The sequence below is a fragment of the Vespa mandarinia genome, chromosome 24 (genome assembly GCF_050613455.1).
Source record: "Vespa mandarinia isolate Hongniang chromosome 24, ASM5061345v1, whole genome shotgun sequence".
NCBI classification, from domain to species: Eukaryota; Metazoa; Arthropoda; class Insecta; order Hymenoptera; family Vespidae; genus Vespa; species Vespa mandarinia.
In genome coordinates, this window is record NC_140833.1 from 1,203,593 (window position 1) to 1,227,500 (window position 23,908).

General features: G+C 30.8%; 1 protein-coding gene across 1 annotated transcript in view; it reads left to right on the forward strand.

Annotated features, from left to right (window-relative positions):
- The first annotated feature begins 446 nt into the window (after positions 1-446).
- The window catches only part of btv (dynein cytoplasmic heavy chain beethoven), a 23,828-nt gene continuing 366 nt past the window's right edge, over positions 447-23,908 (forward strand). The window contains exons 1-43 of the mRNA XM_085663878.1: positions 447-677; positions 775-1,103; positions 1,595-1,768; positions 1,860-2,030; positions 2,130-2,242; positions 2,368-2,613; positions 3,035-3,255; positions 3,352-3,750; positions 3,858-4,099; positions 4,250-4,573; positions 4,758-4,824; positions 4,964-5,300; positions 5,406-6,148; positions 6,467-6,629; positions 6,743-6,962; positions 7,053-7,179; positions 7,437-7,763; positions 8,072-8,353; positions 8,475-8,718; positions 8,822-9,329; positions 9,589-9,984; positions 11,476-11,655; positions 11,761-12,248; positions 12,324-12,640; positions 12,941-13,089; positions 13,179-13,457; positions 13,581-13,813; positions 14,067-14,444; positions 14,627-15,060; positions 15,292-15,426; positions 15,539-15,768; positions 15,926-16,135; positions 16,299-16,587; positions 16,841-17,350; positions 17,826-18,118; positions 18,777-18,971; positions 19,526-19,757; positions 19,990-20,143; positions 20,360-20,582; positions 21,051-21,784; positions 21,951-22,201; positions 22,291-22,597; positions 23,057-23,908. The exon at positions 23,057-23,908 is cut by the window's right edge and continues 366 nt beyond it. Coding sequence (XP_085520004.1) covers positions 447-677; positions 775-1,103; positions 1,595-1,768; positions 1,860-2,030; positions 2,130-2,242; positions 2,368-2,613; positions 3,035-3,255; positions 3,352-3,750; positions 3,858-4,099; positions 4,250-4,573; positions 4,758-4,824; positions 4,964-5,300; positions 5,406-6,148; positions 6,467-6,629; positions 6,743-6,962; positions 7,053-7,179; positions 7,437-7,763; positions 8,072-8,353; positions 8,475-8,718; positions 8,822-9,329; positions 9,589-9,984; positions 11,476-11,655; positions 11,761-12,248; positions 12,324-12,640; positions 12,941-13,089; positions 13,179-13,457; positions 13,581-13,813; positions 14,067-14,444; positions 14,627-15,060; positions 15,292-15,426; positions 15,539-15,768; positions 15,926-16,135; positions 16,299-16,587; positions 16,841-17,350; positions 17,826-18,118; positions 18,777-18,971; positions 19,526-19,757; positions 19,990-20,143; positions 20,360-20,582; positions 21,051-21,784; positions 21,951-22,201; positions 22,291-22,597; positions 23,057-23,361 — 12,390 coding nt within the window. The 3' untranslated portion in view covers positions 23,362-23,908. The remainder of the gene's footprint in view (positions 678-774; positions 1,104-1,594; positions 1,769-1,859; positions 2,031-2,129; positions 2,243-2,367; positions 2,614-3,034; positions 3,256-3,351; positions 3,751-3,857; positions 4,100-4,249; positions 4,574-4,757; positions 4,825-4,963; positions 5,301-5,405; positions 6,149-6,466; positions 6,630-6,742; positions 6,963-7,052; positions 7,180-7,436; positions 7,764-8,071; positions 8,354-8,474; positions 8,719-8,821; positions 9,330-9,588; positions 9,985-11,475; positions 11,656-11,760; positions 12,249-12,323; positions 12,641-12,940; positions 13,090-13,178; positions 13,458-13,580; positions 13,814-14,066; positions 14,445-14,626; positions 15,061-15,291; positions 15,427-15,538; positions 15,769-15,925; positions 16,136-16,298; positions 16,588-16,840; positions 17,351-17,825; positions 18,119-18,776; positions 18,972-19,525; positions 19,758-19,989; positions 20,144-20,359; positions 20,583-21,050; positions 21,785-21,950; positions 22,202-22,290; positions 22,598-23,056) is intronic.

The following is a 23,908-nucleotide window of genomic DNA, read 5'->3' on the forward strand; positions in this document are numbered from 1 at the left end:
TTTTTAATTATTAATTACGTATTTATTTATTTTTAGTATAAGTATTTATTTATTTTATAATGTATTCAATTTTATTATTTAATTAAGTTTTTATGTATTATTTTATATATATATATATAGTAGAAATCGTGTTTCTTTTTTTTTAAATATAAAAATATTAATCATATAATTTGTGAAATAAAATCACGTGATAGTATCCACGTGTTAATAGAAAGTTGGGTGCTGTTAATGCCTTTGTTTTCTATTAGGTTGTCGTGGTAACTCGAACGATCAGCAAGCTGCAAGGACAAACACATGAGACTTTCCGAGCATGTCACGTAGTATACATTTTTACAACATATATGCATCACGTATTTCTCTCGAACTCAATAAAAATAATACTATATTGACATTCGAGTAATGTAATAATAAATTGTTGATATTATAGAAGGATTGAGATCAAGAAAATGGTGGTGATCGATAGGCGTGGATCGTTCATAGTGTCGACAGCTGGTTATTTCTTCGGTGTACCTGTTCAAGAGGATAAAAAATGGTCCTCGCCAGTTTTAGACAAATTTTTTAATCATTCTACATGTAGAACTCTTTGTGCTCAACCAATTCAACCCGAGAATGATGAAATCCCTTTGAAACTCAGTAATGAATTAATTGCTGGAAAGAATACGTTGGTTTTTTTCAAGGTAATTATTATACGCAAACGTACGTGTTTTTTTTTTTTTTTTTATATATAAATCAATCAAAAAAATAAAATCTTTTCAATCGTTCGTCCATTATTAGCTTTCGGCGTCGATCGTTACGGAAGAAAATTTTCATGATTTGGTACAAGTGACTTCGATAGGAGCTGGCGAAGGTTCTGCCCTTATCGAAGTTATACGACAAGTTTGGGCTCCTACTCTTAAATCATCCGGATTCAATCCGGCTTTTTTGAAAAAATTAGAAGAGGATCTTCTCGGTCCACGTCCATCTACGTCCATTACCGAAGAGGAAGCATTTTGGATAAAACGAAGCAATGAGGCGACTCGATCCAGAGATAAAACGTCTTTCGATGAGGCTGCAAAAATATTGAACGACATTAGAAACGAATTTGAGAATGCGGCTGTTTCGAGGTTTGATTTCATTTATTTATTTATTTTTATATTTTGAAAAGATATTAAAAAAGAATGATTTAAAAAAGAGAAATATGTTATTTAAGTTGCGCCTTAAGATAGGCAAATATTTCGTTGTCCATCGTCGATAATGTCGCTTGCGGGAGATATCTATCAGTACGAAACTTTTTTAACCCTTGATGATATGCAACATGTCATGCACCTGTGTACTGTTGTATTATTTACTCATCAGATTGAAAAGAAAGTTTCTTACCGATAGATAGCGCTTGCAAGCGACATTATCGACGCTGTTTGAACTATTGCATATTTTCAGGCTTAATATAAAACATACAAATAATTATTAAAAATCAATGAATAAATACAATTAATAATGAATAATCATAAGTCAATTATAATAAGCAAGGATTACATTGATTCATATTATCCAAAATTTCAATTTTTCTCTGATCAAAAATTCTTATGTATTAATTGAAATGTTATTTACAATACAGAGATGGTTTTATCGGTCTAGAGGAATCGCTCGAAGCGATTTCAGGTTTTGTCGATGATGTTTGGAAATTAGGCAATGTAGTTTACAAAGAGGAACGTATGAAATTACTTTTGGATATAATTGGAAATGAGACGGTGATACTTGTAGAGAATCTTGTTAACGAGGTGAGACATACATTTTTATTTATATATATATATTTTTTTTAATCTCTATCTATGATACATATATGTATTGTCGATTTTATTTTAGACAAATCTGAATCAAGGTCAAGGTCATATTGGAGTAGATACAGTAACGATGGGTGCAATGGTATGCGAAAAATGGGTGAACGCTAGCGAGAGATTAACAGGACTTTTTTGGCCTCATCATTCACTTCATCCTTGGAAAGATACTGTATTTGTACCTGGAAAATGTTCGAAACTTGGTAGAAGGCTTAGGTACAACTTAGGAGAGATTTCTCTATTTTTTATTAATATTTTTTTTTTCGAATTACAAATATTATTATTATTATTATTATTATTTTAAATATTATCCAGACAACTCAGCGAATTACGTGCTCAGCATCGTCAACTGATGAAACTGTTAACATCTGACGAGAGAACACGGCTCGACGCTGACAATCTTCTTCAAAATTTTAAAGACATTAAAGGTGAATAATACTGCGTGTCCGTTTGAAATTGTATTTCAAGATAATTATATTTTACAAGTATCATATAATTCTTTTATTTATTTATTTGTTTTTTTTTTTCAATTATTTGCTATAATCACGATCAGTGGTATATGGCGAGGATGAGAATGATATCGAATGGAATAGAATGAGACGTAAAGTCGAAGAGGCTTTAATACCAACAGAGGAATTGGTTGCTCAAAAGTTGAAGGCTCAGATCGCTGACGCTAAAACGTCTAATTCATTATTAGAGGAATTTCGTAGATATTTCGATCTTATGAAAAGGGATGCATTAAAAACAGCTCTTCGTAGTGAACGTGAAGCTTTGCTCTTGGCATACGACGATCTGATTGGTAAGAAGAGTTATAAATAATATTAGGTTGGAATCTATGAAACGGGCGTTGAATGAAAATAAATAACTAAACAAAAACGTCCGTTTCATAGTTTCCAACTTGATACTTATATATTAGATTGGAAACTATGAAACGGGCGTTGAATGAAAATAAATAACTAAACAAAAACGCCCGTTTCATAGTTTCCAACTTGATACTTATATATTAGGTTGGAAACTATGAAACGGGCGTTGAATGAAAATAACTAAACAAAAACGCTCGTTTCATAGTTTCCAACCTAATAATAATGATAATGATAATAATAATACGAATTAATTATGCTGATATAGTCACGTTTTTATTTATTTATTTATTTATTTATTTATTTATTTATTTATTTATTTATTTATTTATTATTATTATTATTTTTTTTTTTTAATAGAAACTTGCCTCGCTGGACCGGATACAGATGATCTTTTGGATACTCCTAAGATACTTCAGGAAATTCAAACTGCGAGATTGTCAGAGATGCGATTAGAAAGTTTAATAGAACTTGGTAAAGAAATTTTAGCTGATTTACCGATGTTCGAAGAGAACGTATCAAAAGTTACAACAGCTTTAAAGGATGCTGAAAGAAAGAGACAGTATCTTGTAGAGTCTTGGGTAAAAAAAAAATATATATATATATATATATACACGTCTCATATCTTTTTCTTTTTTGTAATAAATTAATAATAAATGATATTAAAATATATTAAGGTGAACGAAACGAAAGATGCAGTTGCTAGAAAAGAATTAACCTTGGGTACAGATTCGGCAGTCATCGAGCTAACCGGTACAAGTCTTATGCGAGTTACTTATGATCCTAGATTGATGACATTGATCAGGGAAGCCAGAGCACTTTCAGGACAAGGCATTGAATTACCAAGAGAGATAAGGGATTTAGTTGAGAGAGCCAGTTTATTGGCAGGTCGAGCAAGAGCTTTACAACAAGTTGCGACCTTCCATAACACCATAGGTGATCGTATGGTGCCTTCTCAAAGGCCTCTTATGTTAACTACAGCATTGGAATTGGCACGTGGTGTAAAGGAACAATCGGGTGTAGTATGGTCAGATCCTCAAGCGGTTGATGGTTATACGAACAGACTAAGAGAATTGGTAATTATAATAACAATTAATTATTAATTAAGATTCGTTGTTTGATTCGTAAGAATTTTTTCTTTAATTTACTACTGTGTCTATCTTTTTTTTTTTTTTCTTCTCAGGTAACGAAGTTTGCAAGACAGAACGCCGAGTTAGCGTCTAAGCACACGAACTTGCGCAAATTGGTCTCAAATTTATTCAAAGGCGAGGCTATCAATCTCGTTGGTAATCAGAATATTTGGAAGGATACATTGATGAATATGAGAATGATCGTTGATAACGTCGAAGCTGAATATGGTAATACGACTGCTTGGAAATTGCATTGGGATCGACAGCTTTTGAAAGCTTTAGGCGTTGCTTATAGGTAAGAAATTAATTATTATTTTTTTTGGTTTGTTTCCTCCACCCCACCCCAACCCCCTCCTCCTCCCGCCCCGCTCACGAAATGGACTTAGCTAACTTTTAAAATCAAATTCAACTAATATATTTATTTTTTCTCATTCATGATGATTAGTGGTGCTCTGCCATCGTTATTAAGAAAATTACCAGAGCTCAAGGTCGAATTAATATTCCGCGATGGAATGTTACAATGGCGACCTACTCTCGAAGAAATTCGAGCGAAAATATATTCCGGTATACGACGTTCTTTATCAATTCCAATGAACTTTCGTGGCGTTGGTAATGTCGAGCACGCTCAATTTGGTAATTTAGTTCATAAAAGTGCTTACTTGTTTGGCGGAGTCTACAAGCAAGCTGAGATTGCTTTAAGTGCTATGGAATCCGTTAGGATCAAGTGGTTGAACCTGGCGGCACCAGCGAGGATTGACATTGGTGAAAAGTACGTATGAACATAAAAATTCAAGATCTCGTTTATAAATTATCCCATTGTTAAATAGTTCATTAATATTGCTCGAGTATGATAAATAATGATTGAAAAAAAATTATGACGAAAAGAAAGTAAAAGAAAAAAAAAAAAAGGAAAAAAAGAAAAAAAGAAAAACTTTATTTCTATATACCAACAGATTAAAGGGAGCATCTCCGAATGATTGGAGTAGAGCTTTCAAGGACGCTAAACAATGGGCTCAAGAGGTAATAGCCAATGATAATGATAAATCATTATAAGTAAATATATATCATAAATTAATTATTAATAAAATTAATTATATGTACGTATCATTTTATCTTTCTTTTTTTTTCTTTTTCTTTTTCTTTTTCTTTGTTAATTTAGGTTAGTAAATTGCGAGGAAGCGAAGTAAAAATATGGTGTATAAGCATTGACACTGGAACGACTAGGAACGATTTAGAATCGGCATCTCGCCGTTATTGGGAACGTTTGTGTTCGGATTTACGTGTCGAGGCTTCCTCAAGATTAGTTGCAATCGTTGATTTTCTATCCTTCGCTTCAAAGGAATTAGAAAGGAGACCGCACAATGTTGAAGAAGTTGGATTGGCCAATGAAGCTCATGAACGGATTCAACAACAGTATACTGGAATTGGTAGTGAAATGGAAGCCGTTGCTGGTCTTACTAAAGTATTGGCAGCATGGACGAGTGAAAAATTGGAAGGTTTTTCTTTTTTTTTTTTTTTTTTTTAATCATGGATACAAATTAATTAATTAATTAATTTCTTTTTTTTTTTTTTTTAATAAAATTTTGTTTGTAATGTCGTAGGAGTTAATACGGCAAATATAGCTTGGGAAGAGTTGGCCGATCGTTTGGAAAAACATAAATCGGTGGTAATGCGTCAATTGGAGGACACTAAGGTAAATTTGCGTCATCGTGGAATAGCATTACGTGATGAGATCGAAAGATGGGAAACAAAGTGGTTGGAAAAGCCTGACGTTATTGGTATCGATTGGATAACATCTATGAGAGATCGTTGGATAAATTTAACGGAACAAAAGGATAGCCTGAGTATAGATTGTCAAAGGATCGGTATTGATTTAAACGATATCATCGAAGACGATACGGTGAATTTAAGAAAGCTCGAAGCACAGTTAGATGCCGAGGAATCAAATTGCAGATTTCAAGCTGAATTTCTCGAGGAACTTGATAATCAAAGGGCCGAAGAATGGGCAGTCGCTAGAAGGAGATTACCGAGATTACACGATTGGCTTGATTCATGGGATACCAGAATCCGTTTGCAATCAATCGAGGATCATAATTCTAAGGACGGCGATATTGTATCCTCGAATAACGTAATGATCGAAACATTCGTTGGTAAAAGGTTACGTGAGATAAGAGATGCCATTGATTGGATTCAACTTCTTCGCGGTGATGAAATAGCCGAGGAACATTGGACGGAATTGAGATCTATCCTTTGTTTGAATGACATTAGAAATTTACGCGATTTGACCCTCGGTCATATACTTGATGTCAAGGATAAATTACGTGATAATGTCGATCGCGTTAAGGTAAACGAAATATTTTTGTTCTTTGGAACCCTATTTAAAAAAAAAAAAAAATTAGAAATTTATATCTCATCGTATCCATCATGCATAAAAAATATATATATATTAGGTTGGAAACTATGAAACGGGCGTTTTTGTTTAGTTATTTATTTTCATTCAACGCCCGTTTCATAGTTTCCAACCTAATATATAAGTATCAAGTTGGAAACTATGAAATGGGCGTTTTTGTTTAGTTATTTATTTTCATTCAACGCCCGTTTCATAGTTTCCAACATAATATTTATATATATATATATATTTTTTTTTTTTTTTTTTCTATAGGAAATTACAAAGAGAGCAGCTGCCGAAAGTGGTATACGTCAAGCAATATTGGAATTAGAATCTTGGGAGACATCGGCAGGTCTTCAAATTCAACAGACAAAGGACAGTAAAGATTCGATTATTTATATCGTCGGTGAATATGGCAATATTTTGGCTAGGATAGGTATTGAAATATTTTCTCAAATAATTATTATTATTATTTTTTTTTTTTACGTTTATTAAAAATTATTTTTTTTATTCTATATTATTATTAGACAAAATAATTCTTATTTGCAGGTGAATTACGTCTTTTGTTAGAGGGTGCAAAAGGTGTTACGGGATACGAAAGATTTCAGGCTAGAGCAACAAGATGCGAGACCAGTTTATCGGAGATCGAAGAACGTATAAAGATATTAAGTATCGTACAAAGAAAATGGGTTTATTTGGAACCCATATATGGTAGCGGTGCCGCTCCAAATGATTCTGGAAAATGGTCGAGAACGGACAAGGAATTTAGGTAAATTATACGTAAAGATAATGAAAATGATCTTTAATAAATCAATGATTTTACAAATATTGTTCTTTTTTTTTCTTTTTTTTTTTTTAGATATCTTATGGGAGAAGTATCGCATGATCCTCGAGTATCATCCATTAGAAGATTACCTTTGCCGGCATTAATTAATTTGAAGGATTTACTCGATAGATCTCAAAGAAGTCTCGACGAATTTTTAGAGGCATGTTATTTCTTTATTTTCCTTTTTTCTATTTTTTTTTTTTTTTTTTTGCTTTTATATATATGTCTTACGTTCTTAACGTTAATGGTAATAATTTTATGGGGATTGTTTTTTCAAGATGAATTTTTAATAATATTTCGTGACACATCATTACGCACATCTAACGTATTTAAAATGATTTTTTTTAAGCTAATTAATCAGTTTTCTCTCTCTTTCTCTTTTTTTGTTTGTTTTTTTTTTTTTTTTTAATAATATAGGAAAAAAGATCCTCTTATCCTCGTTTATATTTTTTGAGCGACGAAGATCTTTTGGAATTAGTATCAGGTAGTGGTAAAGCATTGGAATCTCATCTTCCAAAATTGTACCAAGGTATTGGATCGGTGATAAGAGATGATAATAACAGTTTGATCGCTGTAATTTCACCGGAGGGTGAAATATTAAATTTATCGGATGTTATCGATACCAGTGAACCATTACCAATATGGTTGAATAATCTTGAAATGGGTATAAGGAATACCCTTCGACAGAGTCTTGATAAATGTTTAATAGACTCATCGCCTGATCCATCAATTTATCCAACTCAGGTAAGGCACAAAATTATTGGATATAATCTAATGATTACAAATAATATAATCATTTTCAATATTCTGTATGTATATATTAGGTTGGAAACTATGAAATGGTCGTTTTTGTTTAGTTATTTATTTTCATTCAACGCCCGTTTCATAGTTTCCAAACTAATAAATAAAACCATATGACAGGATTGTACGACAATATTGTATTGTTAAATTTATTATTATTATTATTATTATAAAAAAGAAACCAAATTATTACTAAATGTACAAGTATCGTTTATTTAGTAGATCTTTTAAAATATCAATAATAATTACAGATACTTTTGTTATCCGAAAGGATCAGATTTACTGAACGTTGTGAGGCAGCTTTGAAGGAGGGTAATTTGGGTTTGAAAAAGTTGGTAGAATTTTTGGATACTCAAAGAGCCAGATATAAGGGTCTCGAAGACATTGGTGATAAATTGACGGTATTAAAGGCACGCGGATTACTTCTCGATACCGTTCATCATCTCGAGATATCTAGAACGCTTTTGAATACTCTTGAGAGGGGTGAATCCACGTCGTGGCTTTGGTACAGACAATTGAAAACTTATAGAACGGTAAGTTCTTTTTTTCTTTTTTTTTTCTCTTTTTTTTTTTTTAAACTGAAGAAATTTATCTCCCTTATCTGAATAATCACATATGATACATGGATGTTTAAAATGCTTACATTTTTGAAAGAACAAGGGTCCGATGATAAGATGCGCCTCTGCAGAATTCCAATATCGTTTTGAATATCAAGGAGCAGCTGTTGGTTTAGTTTGGACGTCGCTCACTGAGAAATGTTTTTTGGCTTTGACCCAAGCTATGAAACTTGGATTAGGTGGTAGCCCAACTGGTCCAGCTGGAACTGGTAAAACTGAGAGCGTTAAAGCACTCGGTGGTATATTGGGTAGATTGGTCATTGTCTTTAATTGCGACGAAGGTTTGTCCATAAGAGTAATATCTGTTGTATCGTTGATAATTAGATTAATATTATTGTAACGAAATAGGAATTTTTTTCTTTTTTTTTTTTTTTTTTAAATTAGGTATGGACGCAAATAGCATGAAAAGAATATTAGGTGGTTTGGCTCAAGCTGGTGCTTGGGGATGTTTCGATGAATTCAATCGTCTCGAGGAAGAAACATTGAGCGCCGTAGCTATGTTGATTAGACCACTTCAAGAAGCTGTAAGAGATGGATCCAATCAAGTTGTACTTGGCGATCAAAGAATTAATCTCGATCAACACTGTTGTATATTTATTACAATGAATCCAGCTGATAATGAATATGGTGGACGACACAGACTTCCAGATTCGTTGGCTCGATTGTTCAGACCTATTGGCATGGCTCATCCTGATAAATTTGATATCATCAAAGCATTGTTGGAATGCGCTGGCTTTTTAGAATCCTCCATGCTTGCTAATCGTTTGGTCGAAACCTTTGATATATCTCAAAATTTACTTTCGAAACAGTCGCATTATGATTGGGGCCTTAGAGCACTTAGATCGGTAATCGATGCCATTTCATCGGCTAATCATCTCGACGAATCGTCCAGGTATTAACATTTTTTTTAATTAATTATTATATATTAAACATTTGTAAATATTATGTTGGAAACTATGAAACGGCCGTTTTTGTTTAGTTATTTATTTTCATCCAACGCCCGTTTCATAGTTTCCAACCCAATATATAAGTATTAGGTTGGAAACTATGAAACGGGCGTTTTTGTTTAGTTATTTATTTTCATTCAACGCCCGTTTCATAGTTTCCAACCTAATATATACATATATTCTTTCTTTTTTTTTTTTAATCAGGCTATTGATCGCGATAAAAGATTCAACGTTATCGAAATTAACTGAGGACGATGCTAAAAAGTTTCTCGAATTGTTAGTTGACGTCTTTCCTAATACAGATCATACGTTAAACGAAATGTCCAATGAGAAAAAAAATTTACGAGAAGCCCTGTTAGAACTATGCGAGTCTGGAAATTATACGAAGAATATCATAGATCAGTGTATACAATTGTACGATCAATTAAAAAGTAGAACAGGCGTTGCGATCGTTGGACCACCCGGTAGCGGAAAAACGATCATTAGAAAATTATTAGCCGAGGCTATGTCGAAAATTGGTGAACCTATATATCAGTGTCTCATTTATCCTGGTGCAGTACCAAAGTCAAGAGTTTTGGGACGCGTTGATCCGGAAACAAGGTAATTTTTCATTTTTTTTTTTTTTTTAATTTAAATTTTCATTCTAATTAATAATTACAAGGACGACAATGATATATTATAAATTATTATTAATTCTTTCTTAAAAAATATTTTTTTCATTACTATAAATAATATTCATTTTATTTATTCTTATTTTATACTTTTAACTATTAATTTTTATATTATTTTATTTAAAAATAATTAACAAAACAAATTTTTATTTATTTATTTATATAATATTTATAATCATTTATTTTATTAAATAATTATTTATTTAATAAATTTATATAAAATTTTAATTAGTATTTCTATTATTCTATTTATCGTAAATAAATTATTATTTATAAACTAATATTTTTTCTATATAATATCTATATTTATCAATAGGCACATTCCGGTACTTAAACTTTGTTTGTACATATTTAATTTATTATTCAATTTAATTGATTTCTTAAATTAACTTTTAAATCTGTTTTCATAAAAAAATTAAATTTTTTAATCCAATAATTAAATTAACCCATATTAATCTTAATTAAATTATATTTTGACTTGAATTATTTTACTTAATTAAATTTTATAAATTATATTCTATTTAATTTAATTAAATATTAAAAACAGCAATACATAAATTTAAAAAATTAAGTATATCTTATCGTGGATCATTAATTACTATACAGGTTCCTCTAAATCTTAAATACTGCCAAATCTTTTAAATTTAATGATTTATCATTTAATTTCTTCTATAATATTTATACATTTATTATAATAGGATATCTAATCCTAGTTTATTACAAAATTTTTATAAAATTAAAATTTTAAAAAATTTGAATAATAATTAATTATATTTCACTAAACAAATTAATTATTAATTAAACTTATTTTTAAAAATAATTACTATATAAAATATCTAATTAACTTAAATAAATTAGTCTAACCGCTGATGCTGGCACTAAATTTTCCTATTTTTATTACTTTTATCTTATTCTAACTTTCATTAATTTTAATAAAATTTAAATATTACTTTATTTATAAATTTTTTAATATTAAATTATATAGTATTTATAAAGTTTAATTAATTTTTAAACAAAAATTAAATTAATAATTTTTAATAATTTTTTTATTAAATAAAAACTAAAATATTTATTATTATATCAAAAATTCTTAAAAATTAGTTTTTATTTCTATATATTATATTATAATAAATATATATATAATATAATCAAATTATATATATATATAATATTATATATATATATATATATATATATATATATATATAATAATTAATCAATAAATATATTCTATAACTTAAATATATACATTAATAATTATTTATACATTATATTATGTTATAAGTAAATTCTTATCTTTAAATATTTCTTTTTTTTTTTTTTTTTTTTTTTTTTTAATTTAAAAAATATTCTTTATTTTAATATTTCTTTACTTTTAAAATTCCACTTAACATTTAATAACGTTTCTTTTTTCCCTAAGAGAATGGAAAGAAGGATTATTATCGAGCGCAGTGATAACAGCCGGTGAAAGTTCAACTTGGATAATATTCAATGGCGACGTTGAACCAGAATGGGCGGAAGCATTAAATTCTGCTTTGGACGATAATAGATTGTTAACATTGCCTAATGGAGTTGGTGTTAAACTTGGAAACGGTGTAAGGTAAAGTAATCTAAATTATTTATCTTTTATCGTCAACATTACCAACGAGCTAATTGATTACAAAAAAAAAAAAAAAAAAAAACAAAAACAAAAAACCCGAAACAGATTCATATTCGAGACGCATAAGCTGGGAAGTGCTAGTCCAGCTACAGTTTCACGATTAGGCGTCATCCATCTTGGAACGATTGATCCGGATTCACTTCTATTTGCCATAAATGTCGAGGATTTGCCTGTTAACGTTCGAAAGAATATAAAGGCACATTTATCTACCTGCATCAATGAAATTCTCAAGACGAACAATGCAGTACAATTATCAGCTTCCGGTTTGATCAATTCTGTTTTATATCATTTACGTAAAGCGCATACGCAGACGCTTTGTACGGAGGCACTTATCGGTGGATTCTGCGGACAAATTGAAAATCAAAACTTTAGGGATAATCTAGCACGTTTGATTTATCAATTGACGGATTGTTGGTGTCCAGATCCTGATAAACCGTTCGACGTTATTTATAATGAAAAGTCCGATCGATTAGAACCATTCATTGACATATATCAATCAATTGAGATAGAGGACGGATCTATTTTATATTCAGGTAATGATCATATAAATATTATATATACGAATTATGAGATATGACGTTCAATTCATTTTTATCATTTACATTTAGGACCCGTTAAAAGGGCATTAGCATCTATTTTACCCTGGATAGAAAATGATTATCCTGTTATTTTACGAGGTGAAGAGGGCACCGGTAAAAGTACCCTAATAGCTGCTGCATTATCATTTATAAAAAATAAGGATAATGCACCGTCGACCTTAATACAAGGATCATCTCTCTATGGCGCACAAGATCTTATTACGCGTTTAAAACGAGCTTGCGTTCGTTTGGATTCATCCTCTAATGGAAGAACTTATAAACCTAGAAATGGTTCACGAGTTATTCTAATACTTAAGGATATACATTTAGCTACCAAAGAGATGCAGGTGATTTCATGCATGGTTCTTTTTTTTTCTTTTTTTTTAACACGTTCCGTGCCAAGCCATTTTTGCCTGGACTTGTCGTTCAGGCCATTTGATATTTTGATTAAAGAAAAAATGGCGTGACTTGTTGAAGATCAAGTTTTAACGTGTACCACCGGTGATACACGTCGCCTGAAGATCAAGTTTAAAGTGTACCACCGGTGGTACACATGGCACGGAACGTATTAAGAAAATACAAATTATCATCTTCCATCGATGGTAAACACAAAATTTTTTTTTTTTTTTTTTTTTTTTTTTTTGTAGGAATTGGTAAGAGAATTAATTCAGGACAAAGGATTTCACGAGGATGATTTGGAATTCGCTCGAATTCCATTAACATTAATTTGTACTGCCGATTCTATTACTAATCTTCATCCAAGATTAGAATGTCTTATGGCTACGTATTATCTACCGTTGGTTATTTTACTTGCTTAAAAAACTAAAAAAAAAAAATCATAATTAGATCGTATCTATATATTTTTCTATGATAATATTATTTAAGGTCTCCAAGTTCGAAAGAGACGATTGCCATGTTAGAACTTCATCTGAGAAATGCATTAAAACAAAATGACGATTTAATAGATAATTCGTCTTCGAAGATGGCAACGGCTATGTTCGAAGCTTATCAGTCGATGAATTTGTCTAAAGAATTTTCTTTCTTGTGGACACCGAAGGATCTTATTTTGTGGGCCGATTGTCTTGGTTATTATTTAACACCGGAAAATATGGAAGATGTTACATCTTATCTGTTAGATGCTGGCCGACGTTTATTCTATCCTAAGTAATCCATTTTGTAAATATTTTCTTTTTTTCTTTTTTTTTTTTTGGTTTTCTTTTCTTTTCTTTTCTTTCAAGATAGAACGTCGATTAAAAGAGAGTATCAATTTGTTGTATTTTCGTTCAGATTATCAGCTAAAGCACGAGTCAATTGGGACTCCGTATTGTCTGCTAAAATGGCAGAAGTAAAAAATACAACAATCAACGATGTTTACGTTTGGAAGGTTGGCAATACTGAGTTGTTACCTATTGTCGAAGAGGATTGGAAAAATAATATAATAAATGTAGCTGCCAAATGTGCTCGTGAAGGCGAACCAATACAGGCAACAATTACCTCCCATCTTTTACAAATGATTGCTGGTAATAAATATTTATTTAGATTCTGACCTAATTCAATTAAGGATTATTATCATAAGATCATTAATAATTGTATCATACATAATATCCATTCTTTATAATTATTTATTACAATGAATATTAAATAGATGGGACGCCTATTTGTATGCAACACCTCATACTCCGTCGGTAATTAATTATCGACCGTGTATGAAGGGTAATCTATAAACAGGCGCGAAATATTTGATAATTATATTTGAATTTAATTTGATCGAAGGCATATGTTGGACATTTGGGACACATTTACGTGGTATTATATTAACTGGACGACCAGGAGCAGGAAGAAAATCAGCCGCAAGATTGGCCGCAAATTTCTCATCCTTTCGATTCATTGATTCGGGACCTGGTCGAGCTAAAGCTTCGATGAAAAGTGCTATTCAAATGGCTGGTATAGATGGTGAACCAACGATGCTCTTACTCGAGGAACATCACATGAGAGAAGAAGGAATGTCCATCTTGATTAGTGCCGTTGTCGCGAAGGGCGAACTTCCGGGACTTTTTTCAACCGAAGAATTGGATGGTATGATAGCACCATTGATAGATTTATCAAGGAGAGAAGATTTTCCTGGCACTTTGGAACAATATTTTTATTATCGTGAGTAGTCCATTAAAATGTCACGAACTTTTTTAACGGAACATAAAATACAGAGAGAAAAGAAAAGAAGAAGAAAAAGAAAAAAAAAAAGAAAAAAAAGAAACAAGAAAAAAAAGTAAAAATATTTATTTTTAAATAAATATTTAATTATTTTTAAAAATATTTATTTAATCATTTCACAGGTATCCGCAATTATCTTCGTATAGTCATTATTCTAGACATTGGTGACATAAAATCAACATTATTATCACGTTCTGGATTATTCAGATACTGTGCAATTATTGGTCCAAGTATTGGAAGCGAATGGTGGTCTTACGAAGCACCATTGACAGAGTTAGCGATTGAATATAATTCAAACGTATCAGAAGCTTCTGTAGTATCATCTGTGGACACACAAGTTATGATTAAAGCTCATATTCAAGCTCCTAAGCAGCAACAAGCTCCGGCACGTTTCTTAGCGCTACTTTGTACGTCCCAATATCTTCGTGAAATTTGGAATGAGGAAGTTGAAAGTAAACTTAATAGCCTTGGCACTGGTATAAGTAGATTAAGAGAAGCCGGCGAACACGTAGCTAAATTGGAGGACGAAGTCTCTAAGCAAAGACAAGAGCTTGAGGTATTAATCTTTGTTTTCTTTTTGGTCACCTTCTTTTTTTTTTTTTCTTTTTTTCTTTTTTCTTTTTTTCTTTTTTCTTTTTTTCTTTTTGTTTTAACCCCAATCAATCCATCCATCCCTTCCCTTCCGTTCTTCATCCTCTTATCTTTTCTCGAGGAAGAATAATTACATTTTCTCGCGATAATTACGACGTAGGAATAATACATGGATATACGTTTTTTAATTTATTAGATTGAAAAAGGAAGAGCTAATGCGGCTTTAGAAAAGATTACTGCAACAATGAGAGGTGCCACGGGGCAACGTGGCGAGATGACTAATTTAAAAGCCGTGACCGAACGAGAGAGCGCCGAGTTGGCACGACGAAAGGTAAAAAACATTATTCGATCATCTTTTTTTATATTCTTACGTATGTATAAAAGAAAAAAAAAAAAAAAGAAAAAAAAATTTATAATAATAAAAAATCGTATCTTTAAAAAAGGCCGATATAGAAGGGGAATTGAGCAAAGTCGAGCCATTGGTCGAACAAGCGTCACACGCTGTTGCTGGTATCAGTTCCGATGCTCTTGCCGAAGTTAGATCATTGAGAGCACCACCGGCACCTGTAAGGGATGTCCTTGAAGGTGTCCTGAGACTAATGGGTATCAAAGATACGTCTTGGAACAGCATGAAGACTTTCTTGGCAAAACGTGGGATCAAAGATGAAATCAGGTGAACATTTTTTTGGTTTTTTTTTTTTTTTTTTTTTTTTTTATATTGAAAAAGATGTTACTGAATAGCCGCGTTATAATAATCCGTTTTTCTTTTCTTTCTTTCTTTTTGCCTTTTTGGCTTTGCCCTTTTTTTTTTTTTCCTTCTCCAATCGAAGAACTTGGGACGCGAGGAGAAGTACTTCGGCAAGTTTAGATGCTGTTGCAAAATTGATCAAGGAACGTCCCGATAGTTTTGAAGAGAAAACTGCTAGGAGAGCATCGATGGCAGCAGCTCCATTGGCAGCCTGGGTACTTGCTAATTTACAATACGGACAAATTCTTCAACAGGTTGCACCATTGGAACGTGAACAACGTTTATTGGCCGAGTATAATCTCCTTTAATAATTAAATTTCTGAAATGTCTATATCAAAGATTACAATTTGTGATTATTAATATGTTATATTACGAAAGTTAAAGAAAGAAAAAAAAAAAAAAAAGAAGAAAAAATAAATAAACATTACAATTATATGAATTGTTGCTTCGTATAGACGATTATCGGCTGCCAAGGCACAACTTGGAAAATTGGCGACTGGTTTAAATACCGTTGAAAGTCGTGTTGCACAACTTCAAGAAGAATTGGCTGAACATTCGCGGGGTGCTGCGGCTTTACAATTGAGAACAGAAACGACCGAGGCTAGTTTGACTACGGCCAGATCACTTTTGTCGAAACTCGACAAGGAACATCGCGATTGGCAAGAACAATACGAGGAATTGACCAAACGTAAAGCTAGATTGAACGTCGAAGCTGCCAATGCCGCGTCCTTTTTGATCTATCAAGTAAATTAATTCTATGTCGAATTCTAATGTCTCTACATACGTTATACAAATGTATGAACTTTTTTTTCCATGAATTTTTGTTTATACATTTGATCTCGGTAATATATAATATAAATTTGATTTCCATGCACTTTCGACATCCTGTATATATGTGTAAAACAAAAACAAAAAAAAAAAAAAAAAAAAAAAAAAGAAAAGCAAGAAAAAAAATCGAGCAACTTAAAAAAATTAAAATATATTATCCTTTTTTTAGGATCCGGAAAGAGATGACAAGTGGAAGAGATCGGTCATTGAATTATTGATCACCGAACGGGAAAGATTACTTTGGCGAGCTCAAGGACTACCAGCGGACACCGGAAGTCTCGTTGGTGCTGCATGCGCTTTAAAAGGTCCTTTGGTATCTATCTTTCTCGATCCATCTGGAGTTGCGGTCGCTTGGTTGAAGTCAAATCTGGGATTAAAATTGGAAATAATAAAGGCCGAGGATTCTAAGTTCTTTACCGCATTGGAATTAGCTGTTAGATTTGGGAAGGCATTGTTGGTCGAGGAAATTGTTGAATTTCCCTCCATATTGTTGCCGCTTTTACGTAAACGACCATTGAGACTTGGTGAACGTATTTTGCCAGCTCAAAAAGGCTTTAAACTTTTCTTAGCTACTAGAAGAGATCGATTGGATAATATACCGAAGGAAGCTGACGCTGTTTTGTTCAAAATTGCTCTTGGCGCTGGAACGAGAAGCTTAGCCGAAAGACTCGTCGATAAGGTCAGTTTTATCCAAAATATAATAATAATAATAATAATAATAATAATAATAATAATAATAATAATAATAATAATTTATTTCTTTTCAACGATAATTTAGATGATTCATTTTTTATTCCTGTTATTCTTTTTTTTATTTTTTTTTTTATTTTTTTTTTTTTTTTATTATTACTTTATGAAACATTATTTAGATAATTTATTTTTCTTCCTTATTATGTCCTTTTTTTATTATTATTATTATTTTACAAAATGTTATTTAGATTTCTATCTATCTATTTTCTATCTATCTATGTATCTATCTATCTTTGTCTCTCTCTCTCTCTCTCTTTCCATATGTCTCTGTCTTTCTTTCTTCTTTGATATTACAAAGAGAGTAAGAAATTTCTGTAATTTTAAACTTATCGTACTCGATCTTTATTGCTCATTTTTTTTTCCTTTTTTTTTTTTGTTTTTTTTTCTTCCCTTATCTTTTTAAGGTTTTGTTAAAAGAAACTCCAGAAATTGAGTCAAGAAGAAGAGAAGCATTAGAAAGGGAAGAGAAACTTTCTGGCGAACGGGACGCTGCTCGAGTAGATTTGTTAGCTCAATTGGGTAGAGCCAGAGGGCAAGATCTTTTGCAAGAGTCTCAAAATGGCCATGATGGCGGCGGTGATAGTAATGGTCATAGTAGTGGTGGCCTTTTAACTTCGTTGGAAAATACTCAGACAAAGGCCAAAGAAATTTTATTGGCTCTTGAAGAAAGTCGTCGTAGCCTCGAGGATATTTCTAAGTAAATTTCAAACTTTCTTTAAAAATTTTTTTTTATATATATGTTTATATATATATTTATATATATATATTTCTAAATTTTATTGATTTCGTTTTACTATAATATATACTTATATAGGTATTATAATAAAAAGAACAATTCTTTCTTTTTTCTTTTTTTTTTTTTTTTTTTTTTTTAATTAAAATTTCAAAATACTATATATATATATATATACTTATTTATTTATTCATTTATATTAATAAATATAATAAAAATATATTATAATAAAAAGAACAATTCTTTTTTTTTTTTTTTTAATTAAAATTTCAAAATACTATATATATATATTTATTTATTTATTTATTCATTTATATTAATAAATATAATAAAAATATATTATAATAAAAAGAACAATTCTTTTTTTTTTTTTTTAATTAAAATTTCAAAATACTATATATATATATATATATATATATATATATATATATATATTTATTTATTCATTTATATTAATAAATATAATAAAAATATATTATAATAAAAAGAACAAATCTTTTTTTTTTTTTAATTAAAATTTCAAAATACTTTATATCTATATATATATATATTTATTTATTTATTTATTTATTCATTTATTCATTTATTTATTTATTTATTTATTTTGATTGATTAATTTAAGGAGAATGGAGAGTCGTGAGAGACTCGCTAAATTCGCAGCCAACGTTTATAAAGCTGTTAAGGGATTGACATCGTTGAATCCTTTATACGTTTTCTCAACGGAAGCTTTCACGGATATATATCTCGAAGCAGAGGGCACAAGATCGATAGCCATTGCCGAAGAGAGAAAAGAACAGGACAGACTAGTTGAAAAGAGGTCGATATTGATTAATTTCTTATTGTTATAAAAATATTCGAATAGAAACAATGTAAATCGATATAACGAAAAAGTATGATGGTTCATATCAATAAGTTCTCTTTAAGTGGGGGGGGTGGAGGGAGGGGGGGAAGAGTGTCATTTGTGATTTTGATGATTCTCAAAAGGAATAAATAAAAAAGAAAAATCTTAAGTCTATAAAGGAAATCTTCGAAAGAGTCTATAAAAAAGATTTCTTTTTCTTTTATTTTGTTTTTTTGTCCTTATAATTTTTAATATAAAATAATTAATAATTTAATACACATGTATCATGTAAATTTTAAAATCATTTTTTAGAAACTTTTAACTCATCCTAATCTATACTTAATTACGTATATAGACTTTTATTAATCATTCGTTTTTAACAATTAAATCCGTTTTAATATATTCTATTGTTTTTCTTTTTTCTTTTTTTTCTCTTTTTTTTTTTTTTTTTTTTCTTTCTTTTGGTTTTGATTTTTACTCCACGATATATAAACGGATATTTCTTTTTTTTTTTTTTCCTTTGTTCACAGATTAATTGCATTAACAGTGCATTACTGTACAAAGGCGGCATATAGAAAACATCGACTTCCGCTTGCATTGTACTTGGCACTCTATTTAAATCCAGTATCGGAAATCGAGAGAAATTTATTGCTAGATAGTGGTCTAATAAATAACGAGGATAATATCGATATTGAACTACCCGATTGGGTACCCAACGAACGTCGACCAGCTGTAAAAGTATTGGTCAGTTCGATGCATCAGGTATATATTAACATATTTATCAATTTATATATATATATATATATATATATATATATATATATATACATACATACATGTATGTATAATAGATCAAAATGCAAATCAATATTATAGAAATATCCATTTGTATTTAGAATTTCGCTTATGTTCCTCATTATATTATATACATATATATATATATATATATATATATATATATATATATATATATATATATATATGTTAACAACAGGTCGCTGCTAAAATGAAACGTGCTTGGTTTGAGGATATTGGAAATATCTACAACGACAACAGTTTGACTCCATTTCAGCGTATATTGATTATCAAAGTCCTACGTCCGGATTATTTGCATACAGCTCTCACGAAATTTGCTATTTCGCAATTGGGTAGGAGTTATACGTATTATACGTGTTATTATCATTTGTTTATCAATCGTATTTGAACTAATGAGAAATTTTAATCGATGGATCCAACTGATCTGAATTGATAGGAAAAAAGAACAAAATTAATAATAATAATAAGAATAAGAATAAGAATAAGAATAAGAATAAGAATAAGAATAATAATAATAATAATAATAATAATAACAATAATTTACAAAGGCGTACGAGATTTGGCACCACCTGCGTGGACTTTAAAAAAGATAGCGGAGAACGAGGGATCAACAATGCCGATACTTTTATTATTATCACCAGGAACTGATCCTGGTCCAGAGTTAAAGTCATTGGCCGTAAATCGTATAAAATCATCAACCATATTCACCGAAGTCTCTTTAGGACAAGGACAAGTTATTCAAGCGGAATTAGCATTGGAAGCTGCGTGCAAGTTAGAATTTCATTTGATCTTAATTGTTGTGCGTGTGATTATTTTATAGAACAATCCAGACCAACTTTGAACTCAATTGAAACAATTTGCGCATTGTATGATTCATGAATTTTTTTTTTTTTCTTTTTTTTCATTATAACGATAAAATCAGAAATAAGTTTCCAAATCTAATTGATTCTATTTCTGAGGCTACAAAGAATATATAGTTTTTTTTTTTTTTTTTTTTATTTTTTTTCTTTTTTTTTTTTGGAGTGCAAATTATTCACTCTGTCACAAATGAAAGTGCACTGGAATCGTTATGTAATGCCATTTCTAATGTGTAAAACTAGAAATTATTTTGAGGTGTGCACAATTAAGATTAAAATTAATACATGGTAACAAAGTAATTATATATCATTGATACATTATATTTCTCATATCAATGGATATATGTATATATATATATATATATATGATGATCAATTTTAGAAACGGTAGTTGGGTATTATTGAGCAATTTACAATTAGCCTTGACTTGGCTTCCTCGATTAGAGAGTCTATTGAGATCGCCAATGTGTACCACCGATAAACAACCAACCACAAGAATTTGGTTGACCACGGAAGAATGTATTGGTTTTTATCCTGGTCTTGCGGGATTATGTTTAAAATTAGCTTACGAGCCACCAGAGGGTGTTAAAAGAAATTTAAGAAGATCATTTCAACAGCTTCAACAATTGGACGTTAATAAAATAAACGATAATATATCTGGTATGTTTTTATTATCGTGGCTACACTCGACCATTCAAGAACGACGTAAATTCGTTCCGCAAGCATGGATCAGATCGTACGAATGGAACGAAGCGGATTTGGGTGCGGCTTATACATTGATCGTCGATAAAACGATTAAAATCAATCAAACCCAAAATTGGGAAACTGGTCAAGGATTGTTGGACGTTGCAGTTTACGGTGGAAGATTACAAGATGATTATGATATGCGCACCCTACGTGCTATTATTCGTGATGTTTGGTCGAAGGATATTTTTGAGGGTCGTCGTACTTTAGGAAACGTCATAAATATTCTCGATATATCGGAAAAAGATCCATTGAAGATCGCGGAACGTTTAAACGACGAGGATTCGCCAAGGGAATATTTTGGTTTACCTGCGAATTCTCACAGAGCTTGGGAAAGAATAGCAGCGGAAATGGCCTTGGCTCTTCTCAAAGGTAGAAATTGTTTTTGTCGAAAGCCCAATTTTAAAAAAAAAAAAAACAAAAAAAAAACAAAAAAGAGAATAGATAAACAAAATAAAGGAAGAACGGAACAAAATAAAACAAAACAAAACAAAAAACTTCATGATGTCTCCGACAAGAGGAATTTCATTTGTTTCAGGTATGACGATAAAAATATCGAGTGACGATAGTCGAACTGGAACGAGATCAAAGAATACAATAGAAGAGGATTTAAAGGAAACGTTAGATAGACGATTGATGAAATTTGAATCATCGTTGAAACTTATATCCCACGATAATGTGAAAGAGAGTCCAATGAAGCGTTTCTTCTCTGATGAAATCGAATTTACTCGGAATTTGTTAAACCGCGTAAGGCTCGATATAGATTTCATTAGAATCGAAAATGCAAAGGTTATTTTATGTTATTTTTATGATCAATCTTTTAAAATTCAAATTACGTCATTGATCATATATCACATTAATAATATCGATCATGTTAGACTCCTAAACATTGGATGAACGATTGGGAATCTGGACCTAAGGATGTCGTAACATTTATTAATGGATTATTAACGAGATATCAGATATTGGAATCATCGTGCAACGTTACAAATACTTTTCCATTTCGTATTGATCTCTCTGGCCTTGGTAGGCCCGGGGCATTTTTAGCAGCTTTGAAACAACACACTGCACGTGAGATCAATCATCCACTTGAGCATCTTCGACTTCGAGCAAATTGGATCGACGATCGTAAGGCCGAACAACAATGGAAGGTATCGGTGATTATCGAGGGACTTCTTATTTCAGGTATATCAAAAGGAAAAAAAAAAAAAAAAGAAAAGAAAACAAAAGAAAAGAAAATAATGAAGCCAACACATTATTTCCAACTGTCCGCACTTGTACATTATGGAAGCTGCATTATCTGCAACATTTCTTGGTTCTTTTCTTTTTTTTTTTTTTTCATTTTTTATTGAAAATCATAATCGACCAACGATAACATCCTGATTATTTCGACCAATATCATTTTCTTTGAACGATCTCGATTGTACGCGAGTCGATTAATCCTTTGACTGCGAGCTGTTCTAAAGCTGAAGCGCATCGCGTGAACGGCATGCGATCCGTACACATGATGAGGCAGTAAACGATCAAAGTTTTCGTTGGGCGCATATATGCGTCCACGGGTCTTCGTCGGACGCTTATATGCGCCCATAGCAGTCAAACGGTTAAAAAAAGCAAAAACGAATTGAAACTTTTGTTGATCAACAGGAGCTTTAATAAAAGACGGCAGTCTAATCGACGTAGATGCAAATGACGCACCGATCGCGGCCGCGCCAATTTGTCAAATCGCATTTTTACCAGAACGATATTCGTTCGATAAGAATGACGAAAGGAAGACGTCGCATTCATATTACGAAAGGGAAAAGGAAGAGGATAAGGATTGGCTTGGGGTGCCGGTTTATAGTGACTCTCAACGAACATCATTTGTTTGTTCACTTCCAATCGGTTGTCCTCGTGAAAATCAAAATGTTTGGTTACGCCGTAGCGTAGCTCTTTATTTAAAATCCATTTAATTATCAATTAGACATTATAATTGGATGGATACAATTATTTTTATATCAGATTCTAGATATATCAAATGTTATTAATTTTAATCAATTACGCGAAACGGAAGAAACGGATATACGCGTCTAAAATCTGATTTATATTATTCATTAATTATCAAACAGTGGTATATTCATTAATTGATTAATTGATTGATTAAATTCACAGATAAGAGAAAGAAGAAGAAGAAAAAAAAAAAAAAAAAAAAGAAAAAGAAAAGCTGATCCTAATTAACAGGCTAATTGATCGATTCTAAAGGACAAGGATATTTTTATTTCCTAAATTCGAACTATAATATAAATTAACGATTTGCGACATTGACGCAATTATTAAAATTAATTGATTGAATGTATTATTAATAGAATTAATTAATCAAACGATTTAACGATAATATTAAATAAATAATTAAGTATTATTAATTAATATTAATTAATTAATCAAATAATTAATATTAATTTAATTTATCAATTAATTAGATGAGATCGTGGATAAAATAATACCAACAAAAAAATCCTC